The 13590-nt window shown below is 41.7% G+C and overlaps 1 protein-coding gene across 1 annotated transcript in view; it reads left to right on the forward strand.

Annotated features, from left to right (window-relative positions):
- The window catches only part of LOC140559425 (uncharacterized), a 51306-nt gene extending 38282 nt beyond the window's left edge, over window positions 1-13024 (forward strand). Inside the window, exon 2 of the mRNA XM_072682932.1 lies at window positions 12685-13024. Coding sequence (XP_072539033.1) covers window positions 12701-13024 — 324 coding nt within the window. The 5' untranslated portion in view covers window positions 12685-12700. The remainder of the gene's footprint in view (window positions 1-12684) is intronic.
- Window positions 13025-13590: the final 566 nt, after the last annotated feature.

Raw genomic sequence — 13590 nt, forward strand, 5'->3', positions numbered from 1 at the left:
ACAGCTGCGACAAGAGTATGTCTCTCTCTCTTTGACCTGTTATGCTAACGAGGCCTTTAACTGCTCACTGTTTTACAGTCACTCGCTTGACCTTGGTGAGGCCTGGTGGGAAAAAGAGAGAGAGAGAGAGAGACATCTACATGTGCATGGTATCCTGACTAAGCACTTAGTCCATCTGAGACTTTGGCCCAAACTAAGATGTTTTCAAGAGCTGTGTAAGAGTCTAGTCCATTTATAGTCCTGTTTGCACCCAGATAGCAGACAATTCTGGGTCAAACACGGGTCTTCTGGGTCTGGACCTACTATGTAAACGTTGGTACTGCCACTCTGGGCCAAAACTGGCCCAACTTGAGGCAGATGTGCCTGTTTCTTGGCACCCAGATTCAGAGAAAGTCGTCTGCATCGTTCCATGGCATGGTGTGGTCAGTGTGGGCCAGAACTAGTCCAGAACCCGTTTGCTATGTAGATTTCTGGATGTGACACGCCCCCTTCATGACGCATGGACAGGTGTAAAGCCCCTTCGTCCCATGGTTCTTTGAGTGCCATGAAACATGGTTCTTCAGGTTCTTCTTCACTGATAAAACCATCTGACGCACCTTGAAGTATGAGAGCTGATGACAGATAGTCCAAATGTTCCCTTCCAATAGAATAGGATAACTCTAATAAACACGAACCATCGTGCCTAATGTCAGATGTGGGCTAGAGGGGTAATAAAGCCCCCCCATCATTGAGCTGTGGAGCAGTGGAGGAACAGTGTTCCAGAGTGGAGTGATGGTTGGTGTTGGTTTTGGTTTTATGGTTGATGAGGTGGGGTGGTGATCGCCCAACACCCGGACCTCACGAAAGCTCTTGTTGCTGAATGCAATCAGATTTTCACCGCAATGTTCCAGAATCTAGCAGAAAGCCTTGGGAATCCCTGGACAGTAGAGACAGTTACTCCAACAAAAGGAGTCAGCTCTTTTTCAATATCCTGGATTTCAGAAGAAATATTAAACGAGGGTGTGTCTCAATACTTTTGTCAATATATTGTAGGTGTGAAAGCTCCCAAAAGTGAGCGAAATACTGAAACACACTGTGGGTTAAACTGCTTGTGGTTTTTGTTGGGGAAAAAAGAGAATCAGCCGAACACTTTTGGTGAGAGGGAGAAAGAAAGGGCATTTGAATAGAAATTCCCTCCTTCCTGACCGGCTGTTCCACAGCCGCCGACCGTCTGATTGTGTTTGAGCTTCATGGAGAACCCGTTCTCTTTGTAGACGGTGAGCTTTGACATAAAGAGCAGCTCCATTCAGCTCCGTAACAGCTTTCATCTGAATAGTAACAAAGACCACTATACACCCTCCTGACATACACACACACACACACACACACACACACACAAACACACACTTTGTTTCTCTTTCCCCTCTCTCTCTCTCTCCCTCTCTCTCTCTCTATTTTCCTGTTCTGTTTCTCTCCCTCTGAGACACACACACACACACACACACAGGCTGTCGTGGTGTTGGCAGTGTGTTTGTGGTGCAGGTGGAGGCTGAATGGTTGTCTCCTCTAGAGCAGGTACACTGCGGAGATGCCAGCCTGGTGTGTGTGCCTGAAGGAAAGGCTTTGTTCTCTGTGTGTGTGTGTGTGTGTGTGTGTGTGTGTGTCTGTGTGGAGGGGGTGCCATTTGATTGTTGCCTGCTATGTGTTAATAGAAATGGAAACAGGCTGTGTACAATCAGACTGACTGGGCTCTAAAGTTAGTATTGTATATGTATAAGGGTTCCACAATCACTGTGAGTTAAAGAACCCCTTTGGATCTAAGTGTAGCTTTAGTGTGTAGCTGTGTGTAATTGTGTATAAATAATACAGATTATTAGTATGACAAGTTAGCTTTTCGACAGTAGTGATTAATACAATGTTATTATAATTATTTATTATTAACAACACTCGCTGTTGTTGTTGTTAAAGATTATTAGAGGTCCTGCTTTACTGATATTTTTGTTGTTGGTGTTGTTGTTGTTATTATCACTGATGTTGTTACTGATGTTGTTGAAGTCACTGTTATGGTTGTCATTGTTCCAGGTATTTTCATTATTGTCATTATTATTGCTTTTATTGTTATAGATACTATTGATATTATTGTTGTTGTTTTCATAGTTACCGTTGGCATAACTGTTGTTATTGTTATTATATCATTGTTAATGTTATAGGTATTGCTGCTGGTGTTGTTGCCATTGTTGTTTTTGTTATTGTTATAGTTACTATTGTTATTATTGTTGTGATAGGTACTGTTGCTATTGTTATTGTTGTCATTGTCATTGCCATCACTAGTTACTATTGTTAGTATTGATAATGTTATAGTTACTATTGTTTTTATTGTTGTGATAGGTACTGTTGCAATTGTTGTTACTGTCATTGTCATTGATGTTGTTATAGTTACTGTTGTTATTATTGTTGTGATAGGTACTGTTGCTATTGTTATTGTTGTTACTGTCATTGTCATTAATGTTGTTATAGTTACTGTTGTTATTATTGTTGTGATAGGTACTATTGCTGTTGTTATTATTGTCATTGTCATCACTAGTTAATATTGTTAGTATTGTTATTGTTATAGTCATTGTTGTTATTATTACTGTTGTTAATATTGTTAGTCATTGTTATTGTTATAGGTATTGATACTGCAATTAGTATATGTAGTGTTACTGTAATTGCTGTTGTTGTTATAGTTACTGTTATTATTACTGTTGTCATAGTCATTGTTATTGTTCTTGATGTTGTAGGTATTGTTATTGTTGTTATAGATACTGTTGTTGTCATTGATGTGATTGCTGTTATTGTTTTTGTACTCTGTAAAGTCACTGTTATGGCTGTTATTGTTCTAGATATTGTTGTTATGGCTGTTATTGTTATAGTTACTCTAGTAGACTCTAGTAGTCAGTGACTTTGACTCTGGGACGCAGACAACTGCATCTGTACCTCCATCCTCACCCTGCTACAAACCCCACCTGCAATAGTATTTGTGTCGACACCGCTGGCCCCTAACCCACCTAACCAAACGATTCTTGCGTGAGACTGTACATTTGTTGTGGTGCGATGATGACAGCAGAGGCTGCATCTGCTCTGTGTGCCGTGGAGAACGATGTGTCAGACACCAACACAAACAGTGTGTGTGAAAGCTCCTGGTGCTGCAGTGCTCAGGGCTAGGATGTGTGCAGTGCCTGAGCATTCCAACAACAAGCCGAGCAACAGTAACACACTCAGTGTAATTCACTCAGTTGTGCATTTCATTGTGTCCAAATACTAAATGCTCCTCATACCCACAGCTCTTTCACAAAAATGGTTCTTAATGGGATTACTGGCCCAACAGTTCTGGGATGGTTCCCCTGACCTGGACAGGTGTATAAGATGATGGATGGATGGATGGATGGACGTTTTCCCGAACAGCTTAAGTGGAATGTTGTGAAAAGCATGGGCAGCACTGACGAGCATTCTACACATCTCTGAATATGAGTAATTAGATAAGACAGAGCTTTCACTGGGAGTCAATATGTCACACTCAAGCCTGTCCAAATCCTTGGGTCAGAGAGCTGTATGTGTGTGTGTGTGTGTATGTGTGTGTGTGTGTATGTGTAATCCCTGGAGGTTGGAGGTCATGGCCGTGTGAGAGGAGTGTGACAGGTTGTTTATGGATTAGTCGCTCATCTCTGGGATTAGCGTGTGATTATGGATAAAATGGCATGGTTGCGACTCCACTGAAGAAATTAATGAATCATAATGAAGAGTTATGACACATGAACATCGTCGCCATGCCACCCAGAAGTGGAATATATAGAAATTCCACTTTTCACTTTAGACACTTTAGTCTTCTACATCATTTTATTTATCATAAGAGAATAATTTTACTGATCAAGGATCCATCTACTTTTATTATTTATTATCAGTACTTTATAATATTTTAGTATTTATATATTTACATAGCATTTTACCCTCACTGTTTCTTCTACTGAATTACTCAGTAACCATTAGGGATTACTTAGTAACTACTATGAATTACATACTAAATGTTTTAAAAACCACTGTAAATTATTTATTGAATTATTGTTAGAATTTATTCAGTATCTATTATACATTACTTTGTAAATACTATGAATTACTCAGTATACTTAGTAATCATTATGAATAATGCAATGACTACAATGAATTGATGAGTATCTACAATGAAGTATTCTTGATTTGAATTATGGTAACTATTGGTAACTAGTTAGTAAATACAATGAATTACTTATTAAGAATTATTCAGATTACAAATCTGCCACAAATTATGCCATATCTACTATGAATTATGCTGTATCTACTGTGAATTGTTCCATATCCACTATGAATAAGTCAGTATCCACAATGAATTATTCTGTTACACAGTAATTGGTAGGAATTATTCAGCATCTGAATAAACATTAATTGATTACACTGTAACTACTAATTACGAAGTTTTCCCTATCTAGTATGAATTATTCCGTATTCACAATTAATTATTATAAAAATGCTACGTATTTTTTCATATTTGTTATAGATAGTTCTGTATCTACTATACATTATTCAGTATCCACAATTATTTTAATGAATTACACAGTAATCACTATGAATTCTTCAGTTAGCACTAGAAATTATGCAGTATCTACTATGAATTACACAGTAATCACTATGAATTATTATTATGTCTTCTAGGAGATATTCTAGGAGATATCCCCAATGAATTCTTCAGTAACTACTATGATTTGTTTGGACTCTACTATGAATAATTTAGTATCCACAATGAATTATGCAGTAATTTCCATATGATTTTTTCCCATATCCGCTATGAATTGTTCCATATCTGCTATGAATTATTAAGTATCCACAATTTCTCATTCCATATCTACCATGAATTATTCACTTAGCACTAGACACTATGCAGTATCTACCATGAATTACACAGTAATCACTATGAATTATTCCATTTCTTCTAGGAAACATTTTGTATCCACAATGAATTATTCACTTAGCACTAGACACTATGCAGTATCTACCATGAATTACACACTAACCACTATGAATTATTCATTTAGCACTAGAACATATGAAGTATCTACTATGAATTACACAGTAACCACTATGAATTATTCAATTTATTCTAGGAAACATTCTGTATCCACTATGAATTCTTCAGTAACTACTATAATTTGTTCCGAATCTACTATGAATAATTTAGTATCCACAATGAACTATGCAGTAATTTCCATATGATTTTTTCCCATATCCGCTATGAATTGTTTCGCATCCACTATGAATTATTAAGTATCCACAATTACTCCTCCCATATCTACCATTAAATTATTTAGTTAGCACTAGACACCATGAATTACACACTAACCACTATGAATTATTCCATTTCTTCTAGGAAACATTCGGTATCCACAATGAATTCTTCAGTAACTACTATGATTTGCTGTACTATGAATATTTTAGTATCCACAATGAATTATTTTCATATGATTTATTCCCATATTTGTTATGAATTGTTCTGTATCTACTATGAATTATTAAGTATCCACTATGAATTATTCAGTAACTGCTATGACTTGTTTACAGACTACTATTATTCACCAACTGCTGCAAATATTGTTAAGATTTCTGAGACCATTTCCCCCGCTGTGTTTCCCCTGCAGGCATTATGGCAAATTTCCTAAATACGGTTTTACTGGGGCAAATGCTTTAATAGCATTTTTCAAACACTGAGCTTGAATAATAAAACAAATGAAGCAAAATAGCCAGAATGCTGTGGCAGTGGATTGAACAAGAAGGCCCTGGGCTGCAGAAGATTAGCAAAACAGTGAGAAGTACTGTTAAAATAGCCCGAACAACCTGTGAGAAAAGCCTTCGGACAGCTCACGCTATCTGATAATGGGAGAGTTTGTGATTTTGCACCTCAAACCAATTCGAGAGGAACTACTCTGAGAAAGATTAGCGTGTGGTAGCTCAGTGTTCCTGTGAAGAAGCTGCAGCCTTGGTCTAGTTTGAGTAGGAGACCAAAACACACACACACACACACACACACACACACACACATACACACTCACAGGTTGAAGTTGAGTCACAGTGGGCTTGTAATGGCTACCAGTGTGTGCTGATAAATCTGCCCTTGAGTCCCAGGACCACTGCTGAGTGCTTAAAACACATTGCAGAGACTCAGGGCTAACAAATCATCTTATTGACAGACGGACACACACACACACACACACACACACACACACACACACACACACAGTGAGAGTTCATATACTGAGAAGATTCCCATTGGTGTGCATTCTCTCATACACACACACACATACACACACATACAGGCCAGATACAGAAAAAGGGAAGCAGAACAGGGGGTGAAAAAGGAAGATACGAGGGTCAAAGACACAACAGGGCTGCAGAGGGGGGGGGGGGGGGTCAGGAAACAACTGTTGTGAGGTCAGTCTTTAGAGAACGCTGCCACTAATCTAAATTTCAGCCTAATGAAAATGGGTTGGAGTTTGGAGTATCTACATAAGGTTGAGCTTCCAGGTCAAAATGCTGCCCTCCGTCTGGTCAGACTGTGTTATTGTGGCTAACTGAACAGAACAGGCATCCCACCTGAGAGAATCCCACCTGAGAGAAATATCTAGAACATATGGTATTGATGGTATTTGCTCGAAACCCACTATGTGTAGAGTTAAGGCCTTAGCTGTGCTATTGTAATTACTGCCTCATTAAATTTTTAGTCTGTCCTTTGGGTATTGAGGGGACACCCTGTCTCCTCCGTTGCCCCATCACCCTGTTGCTCACATCTTTTTTAGGTACTTCATCCCCATTTCCCAATCCCTAATCCCATCCTCTTCCTCCAGCTCCGCACCTTTAGATAAACCTCCCGAAAATACACCTCAATTCAGATTGTTGGTCAACGCAGCTGTTCACAACTCTCTGCATGTGTAAATAAATACTCCTAAAATGCTGGAGATCCAATCTCCTGGACACTGCAGTGGATCAGACACTGGAGCAGCAGTGCTGCTGGAGTGCTTAAACCCCTCGGCATCACTGCTGAACTGAGAAAAGTCCACCAACCAGAAATATCCAGCCAGCAGGGTCCTGTAGGCAGCGTTCTATGACCATGGATGAAGAACTCTAGAGGATGACCAACACAAACTGCACAGCAACAGACCAGAGCAGAGACTCTGACTTTTACTAATGTCTAATAAGGACAAAGTGTGGAAGCACTGCTGTGTCTGATCCACTCGTACCAGCGGCAAACGCCACCACCATGTCACTGCAGTGCTGAGAATGACCCCACCACCCAAATACTTCTTGCTCTGTGGTGGTCAGTCCTGTGGGTTTCCTAACAGAGGAGGATAACAGAGTATTTTTTGCAAGGCAGTGTGTGTGTGTGTGAGAGCGCATACTAACCGATCTCGCTGTGATGGCCAGCGCTCTTAGGAAATCCAAATCGAATTTCGAGAGCAGTTAAATGAATCCAGCAAGACTTCCTGCAGATGGGCGTGCTTCTTTGGCGTCTGATTGGCTAACGGCTCTACTGCCCAATTGCGCATAATGGAATCAGCCCCGTCACGTGACGGCTTGATTAATTTCAGATTTTAATGAATATGTCACTTTTATTTAGGAGACATTTAACACTTAATAGAAGCTTGATTGAACAGATAACAGACAAGTGGCATCATATGCTAGATGCTAACACACACACACACACACACACACACACACACACTCCCACACATACACTCAGGTACAAAGGGAACCCCCGCAAGGCTTTAGCATTGCCTCCATGCTGTGTACTGAAATACAGCTGTGGTTTGATTTCTGTAGTTGTTTATCTATCTGTAGTCGTACATGCTGAGCAGTGGGGAACCCTGAGGCTATCAGGCTGTTATAGGCTGTCAGGGAAGGCCTAATAACTTGATTTCTAGGTAGTTGGTACTTGTAAAAAATACAAGTCTGTAAAACACTCATCATGCTTGTTGTGTTAACAATCGACGAGTACTGGACACTTATTTTATTGAGATTTCACTGGAAACAAAAGCATTCAAATCTACAGGCAACTACAGAAACATTGACCAGTCACAAGGTCACTCGCTAGAACTGCGTAACGCTGCATAACCAAAGTCAGTTCATTTAAAATCCTATAATATGACTCTACAGCCTCAGTCCACTTCCTTCTTTACCTTCAGTTTCAGCTTTTGGATTTCTCAGCTTGTCCGCAAATGCATGTGTATAGCTGGGAAGCTCATAGCATGATGTATAATGTATTTACTGCAAGCTAATTTCACTCCACAACTGTAGAGGGAGCCCAGGAGCAAAATAAAATAAATAAATAAATAAAAAATAAACAAGCTGCTTTAAATACAGCCAGACCTAACCATCCACACAAGGTGCCACAGCGACCACCTGGCAACACTTGAGCATCCTTCCCCACCTGAGATACCATAGCACGTGCCTACCAACACTCTAGCAACCACTAAGCAACATCATGGAAACCTCCTGAACCTCCTTGCACTCATCTAGCAACTCTACCACTGAGCAACACCATTGTGACCAATTTTAATACCATAGCAACTGCTTAGCAACACTATAGCAATAGTGTTATTACTACTAGCAATGCCGCAGCAAAAACTTGGCAACCACTTAGGCACACCATAGCTACCACCTAGCCTAACCTCGTGGCAACACCATAGCAACCAGGTAGCAACCACTTAGCAACATCATAGCAATTACTTTTTATACCAGAGACGTGACGTCACTTCTGAAAGCAGTAAAAAACGTGATGTAATTAGAGGACTTTTTTTAACACTTTTTAACAAGACAGGTGGCGGCTGGTGATTGGCTGAAAAAAAACGGCGATGCTGCATTAGAGTTGTTGGACAATACACAGTGGGACAGCACTGTAACCCCTGTATGTACTCACACCCTGTACATAAGCGCACAATTCTTCACTGCCATAAGTAGCATCAGTTTCATAGACCCCAAAATAGACCCCTGTGGGACTCCATAAAGATATGCTAAACTAAATGGTTACCAAATCATTCACAATAAATTCCTTACAGTTTTGGAGTGGAATTGACTCTCTCCTTTTATCGTAAATACAAATTCGCACTTTAAGCGCCCCCTTATGGACAGCAGTACACGTGCATTTGTTGACAGAAGCTGAGAGATCCAGAAGCTTGATCTGAAGGTAAAGAAGCATGTGGACTGAGGCGGTAGAGTAATACTACAGGATTTTACACAAATACGACTCGCAGTTCTGACAGCTCCAACAGCTCCAACAAAGTTCCAGTAGTGCTGTAGCAGCAATCCAGCCCGGAGTGGCAATGACAGAAATGCTGTTTTGAGCTATTGGTAATGTTGCGTTAAGTACTGACGTTAAAGTTAGGTCTGTATACAGCAATACACAGATATAGCAATATCGTTCATTTGAAAAAATGTATCCCACATCTGGGGAATCTGAGCTAGGGGATGGGTGTGTGTGCCCATTTCCTGCTAATGGCATGTTGCATTATTCATTCCATGGCATGCCAAGCACTAAACTCTCAGTGATGAATGTGAAAAAGTGTCTCTATCTGAGTGCATCATAATTTTACACATTACTTGGTCTAGCTTAGTTGTTCTTGTTCGAAAGCCCCTGTAGCAGCACCTATTAAAAATCAGTGGGGGGTGTAATTCAATTAGGAGCTAATTTCTTTGTGACACTGCGCGTGGCATGTGCTAATATTCAGAGTAAATCTGATTAGTTAAAAATGGATTATGGGAAACTTTAACATCACAGGGGGGGAGCATCCAACCCCACCAGAGATACCATAGCAAGTGCCTACCAACACCCTAGCAACCACTAAGCAACATCATGGAAACCTCCTGAAACACCGAGCAACACCATAGCGACCAACTTTCATACCATAGCAACTGCTTAGCAACACTATAGCAGCCACCTAGCCACCAATGCCATAGCAAAAACCTGGCAACCACTTTGGCACACCATAGCTACCGCCTAGCAACCTCCTGGCAACACCATAGCAATCAGGTAGCAACCACTTAGCAACACCATAGCAATTACTTTTGAGACCATAGAAATTGCTCAGCAACACTAAAGCGGCCACCTAGTAACATCATAGCAACCACTATATATATATATATATATATATATATATATATATATATAGTATATATCATAGCAACTGCTTAGCAATGCTATAGCAGCGACCTAGAAACACTACAGCAGTTACCTGGCAACTGCTTAGCAACACCATAGCAACCACCTGGGATACCATAGCAACCAGTGGGAACTAGTGTTCATAAGTCTACATAGCCCATAATACTGGCTGCTCAGAGCCTGTTTTTTTACTTTAGGTAAGTAGCTGTATTAGCTAATATAGCATAGTGGGTAACGCCGCTTGCAGGCATGGGTTCGATTCCCTGCCCGTGCTATACCTTGAGTTCCCAGTGCTGCATTCACTTACCAAAAAGATATAAATGTAAGCATTAGGCAGACTCTTAAAGGCCCAGCGGGAGATGCTAATGCTAAGCTACGCTGCTCATTCCAGTGACTAAGCATGTTTACATTGGCTTGTGTGTACACACATGCACAGAGGGCTAGCGCAGAGCGTAGGCTTAAAGTAAATGGAACAGAAGGGCCTCTTGGCATTAAGGTCTGCAAGCTAAGAGCAAACACTCATAAACTTTAGTAAATACCACGTGTCAGTTAGCTTCTAGCCTGGAGAATTTCTGTAATCACTGGATTCCTTTGTATTTTATAACTGCTATTTAATTATTAGCCTGCAGTCTGATTTACATCACAACTGAAAACTGAACCATTTGACCAAATCAGTGTCCATTTGTCAACCAGTGAACTCAAGGGCATGCTGTCCGTTGGTTTCTCGGACTTTACCTGCTCTCATTCCCCCTCTCTCTCTGTTGAAACACAGAAGTGTATACCTTTGACACCACTGGCCACAATACAGCTCTTGATGACTCATACTATATTGGAATGGGCTCATGTACAGTCTGACCATAGGTCAGTTTTTTTTTCACTTCTCTGAAAAGGCTCTAAAAAAGCTACAGAACTTTTGATGTGTGCAGAAGGTCCTCAGACTCACACACTTCTGAGAATACCACACAGTAATTGCACTTTCTGGATCCAGATGTGATTTGTGCGTTTAAATATTCATTTAGAAATCTGTTTGTTTCAATTACATACGAAATATGGACAAAAGTATTGGGTCACTGGCTTATTATTCGTTCCTTCAGAAGTCAAGGGTATATAAAAAAGAGTTTATCCTGCTCTTGTTGGAGTAACTGTCTCTACTGTCCAAGGAAGAAGGCTTTCTACTAGACTGTGGAGGAGTGTTGTTGTGAGGATTTGATTGCATTCAGCGAGAGTGTTAGTGAGGACAGGATATTGGATGATCACTGCCTCATCACAGTTCCACAGAATCATCCTCAGAGGAGCTGATGTCATCCTCAGAGGAGCTGATGCTGTGGAACAGCAGTACATGATCTGAAGAAGAGCTGATGCTGTGGAACAGCTCTGTATTATCAGTAGAAGAGCTGATGCTGTAGAACTCTACACGATCTGCAGAAGAGCTGATGCTCTGGAACAGCTCTACACCATCTGCAGAAGAGCTGATGCTTTGGAACAGCAGAAGAGCTGGTGCTGTGGAACAGCTCTACATCATCTGCAGAAGAGCTGGTGCTGTGGAACAGCTCTACACCATCTGCAGAAGAGCTGATACTGTTGAATGGCAGAAGAGCTGATGCTCTGGAAAGGCTCCATATCATCTGAAGAAGAGCTGATGCTGTGGAACAGCTTTACCTCATCTGGAGAAGAGCTGGTGCTGTGGAACAGCAGAAGAGCTGGTGCTGTGGAACGGCAGAAGAGCTGGTGCTGTGGAACGGCTCTACACCATCTGCAGAAGAGCCGATGCTGCTCTACACTATCTGCAGAAGAGCTGATGCTGTTGAACGGCAGAAGAGCTGATGCTGTGGAACAGTTCTACATCATCTGCAGAAGAGCTGATACTGTTGAACGGCAGAAGAGCTGATGCTGTGGAACGGCTCTACATCATCTGCAGAAGAGCCGATGCTGCTCTACACCATCTGCAGAAGAGCTGATACTGTTGAACGGCAGAAGAGCTGATGCTGTGGAACGGCTCTACATCATCTGCAGAAGAGCCGATGCTGCTCTACACCATCTGCAGAAGAGCTGATACCGTTGAACGGCAGAAGAGCTGATGCTGTGGAACGGCTCTACATCATCTGCAGAAGAGCCGATGCTGCTCTACACCATCTGCAGAAGAGCTGATGCTGTGGAACAGCTCTGTGTCTGTGTGTATCTGCAGAACGGTGTAGCCAAAGCACTCAGGGCAGAATGTGACAGATAGCGAGAACTTACTTGCCTAAGGCTTAACGCTAGAACGCTAATTTGTCTCCAGTTGCGTATTCTAGTTCTGAGATTGGCTGTTTGACCTGACGACTTTCTGATTTTCCGAGTTGACAAGCACCAACCATCCGAAAACACCTGGTGTTAAAATCCCTGTGTACTGATTTCACGTGTCACATCTGTAATGGAACACACCTGAATTATTTATTAATGTGAATTATTTTTCTCCTCTTTCTTCCCTTCTCTTTCTTTCCTCACATCAGAGACAGTTCCGTAGCCATGACAACCGAGGAGGTGGATCCCACTGCAGGAGGCACGTCCTCCCCTGGAGTTGATCCCAATCTGGAGGCAGCACCCTCACCTGGATGGGAGGAGCCGAGAAACGACGAAGAGGAGGGGCCTCTGGAGCAGGAAGAGAGAACAGGGTGTGTGGAGGAGGTGGATGATGATGACGTCAGCAGCGAGCTGAGTGCTCTGGTGGTGCCGTATCCGGATCTGGCACCGGTGGTCTTCTTCTGCTTGAAGCAGACCACCTTCCCTCGCAGCTGGTGCATCCGCCTCGTCTGCAGCCCATATCCTTTTTTACTGAACACACTACTGTGACACACACACCCACCCAACAAGTCCACCCCACACACACCCACCAACACACACACAGTCTTCAACAGCATCTCCAGTTCGGCCTGCAGAAGTGTGAGTATTCAGCACTCTTGTAACTTTCTGAGCCCCTGCGTGACTTTTGAAGGGTCCGAGAGCCCGCCTCTCATCGTTAGGAGTCAACATGTATCTTTATGAAGTGCTTTCATTTGCATTAGGTTCTCAGTGTGTGTGTGTGTGTGTGTTTACTTGTGTGTGTGTGTGTGAATAAGTGATGCGGTAGGGAAAATGTTAACTCACTTTCGGGGTGACTTTCATCTGCGCTTTGAATGATTAATGAACTTTGATGACATCATTAAAATGAAGCATGTGATGATTTGCCATAGAGGACATGCTGGCTGTGCAACTGTGTGTGTGTGTGTGTGTGTGCAAGTGTGTGGTTGTGTGTGCTACCATCCACTTCAGTAGTTCAAGCTAATATATGCTTGTTGGCTGGTTTGGGTAATTCACCTGTAGGAAATGGAAAGGGGCATAGAGGGCAAAACCCTTCAAAAACCAGTGTGTGTGTGTGT

The sequence above is a fragment of the Salminus brasiliensis genome, chromosome 7 (assembly GCF_030463535.1).
Source record: "Salminus brasiliensis chromosome 7, fSalBra1.hap2, whole genome shotgun sequence".
NCBI classification, from domain to species: domain Eukaryota; kingdom Metazoa; phylum Chordata; class Actinopteri; order Characiformes; family Bryconidae; genus Salminus; species Salminus brasiliensis.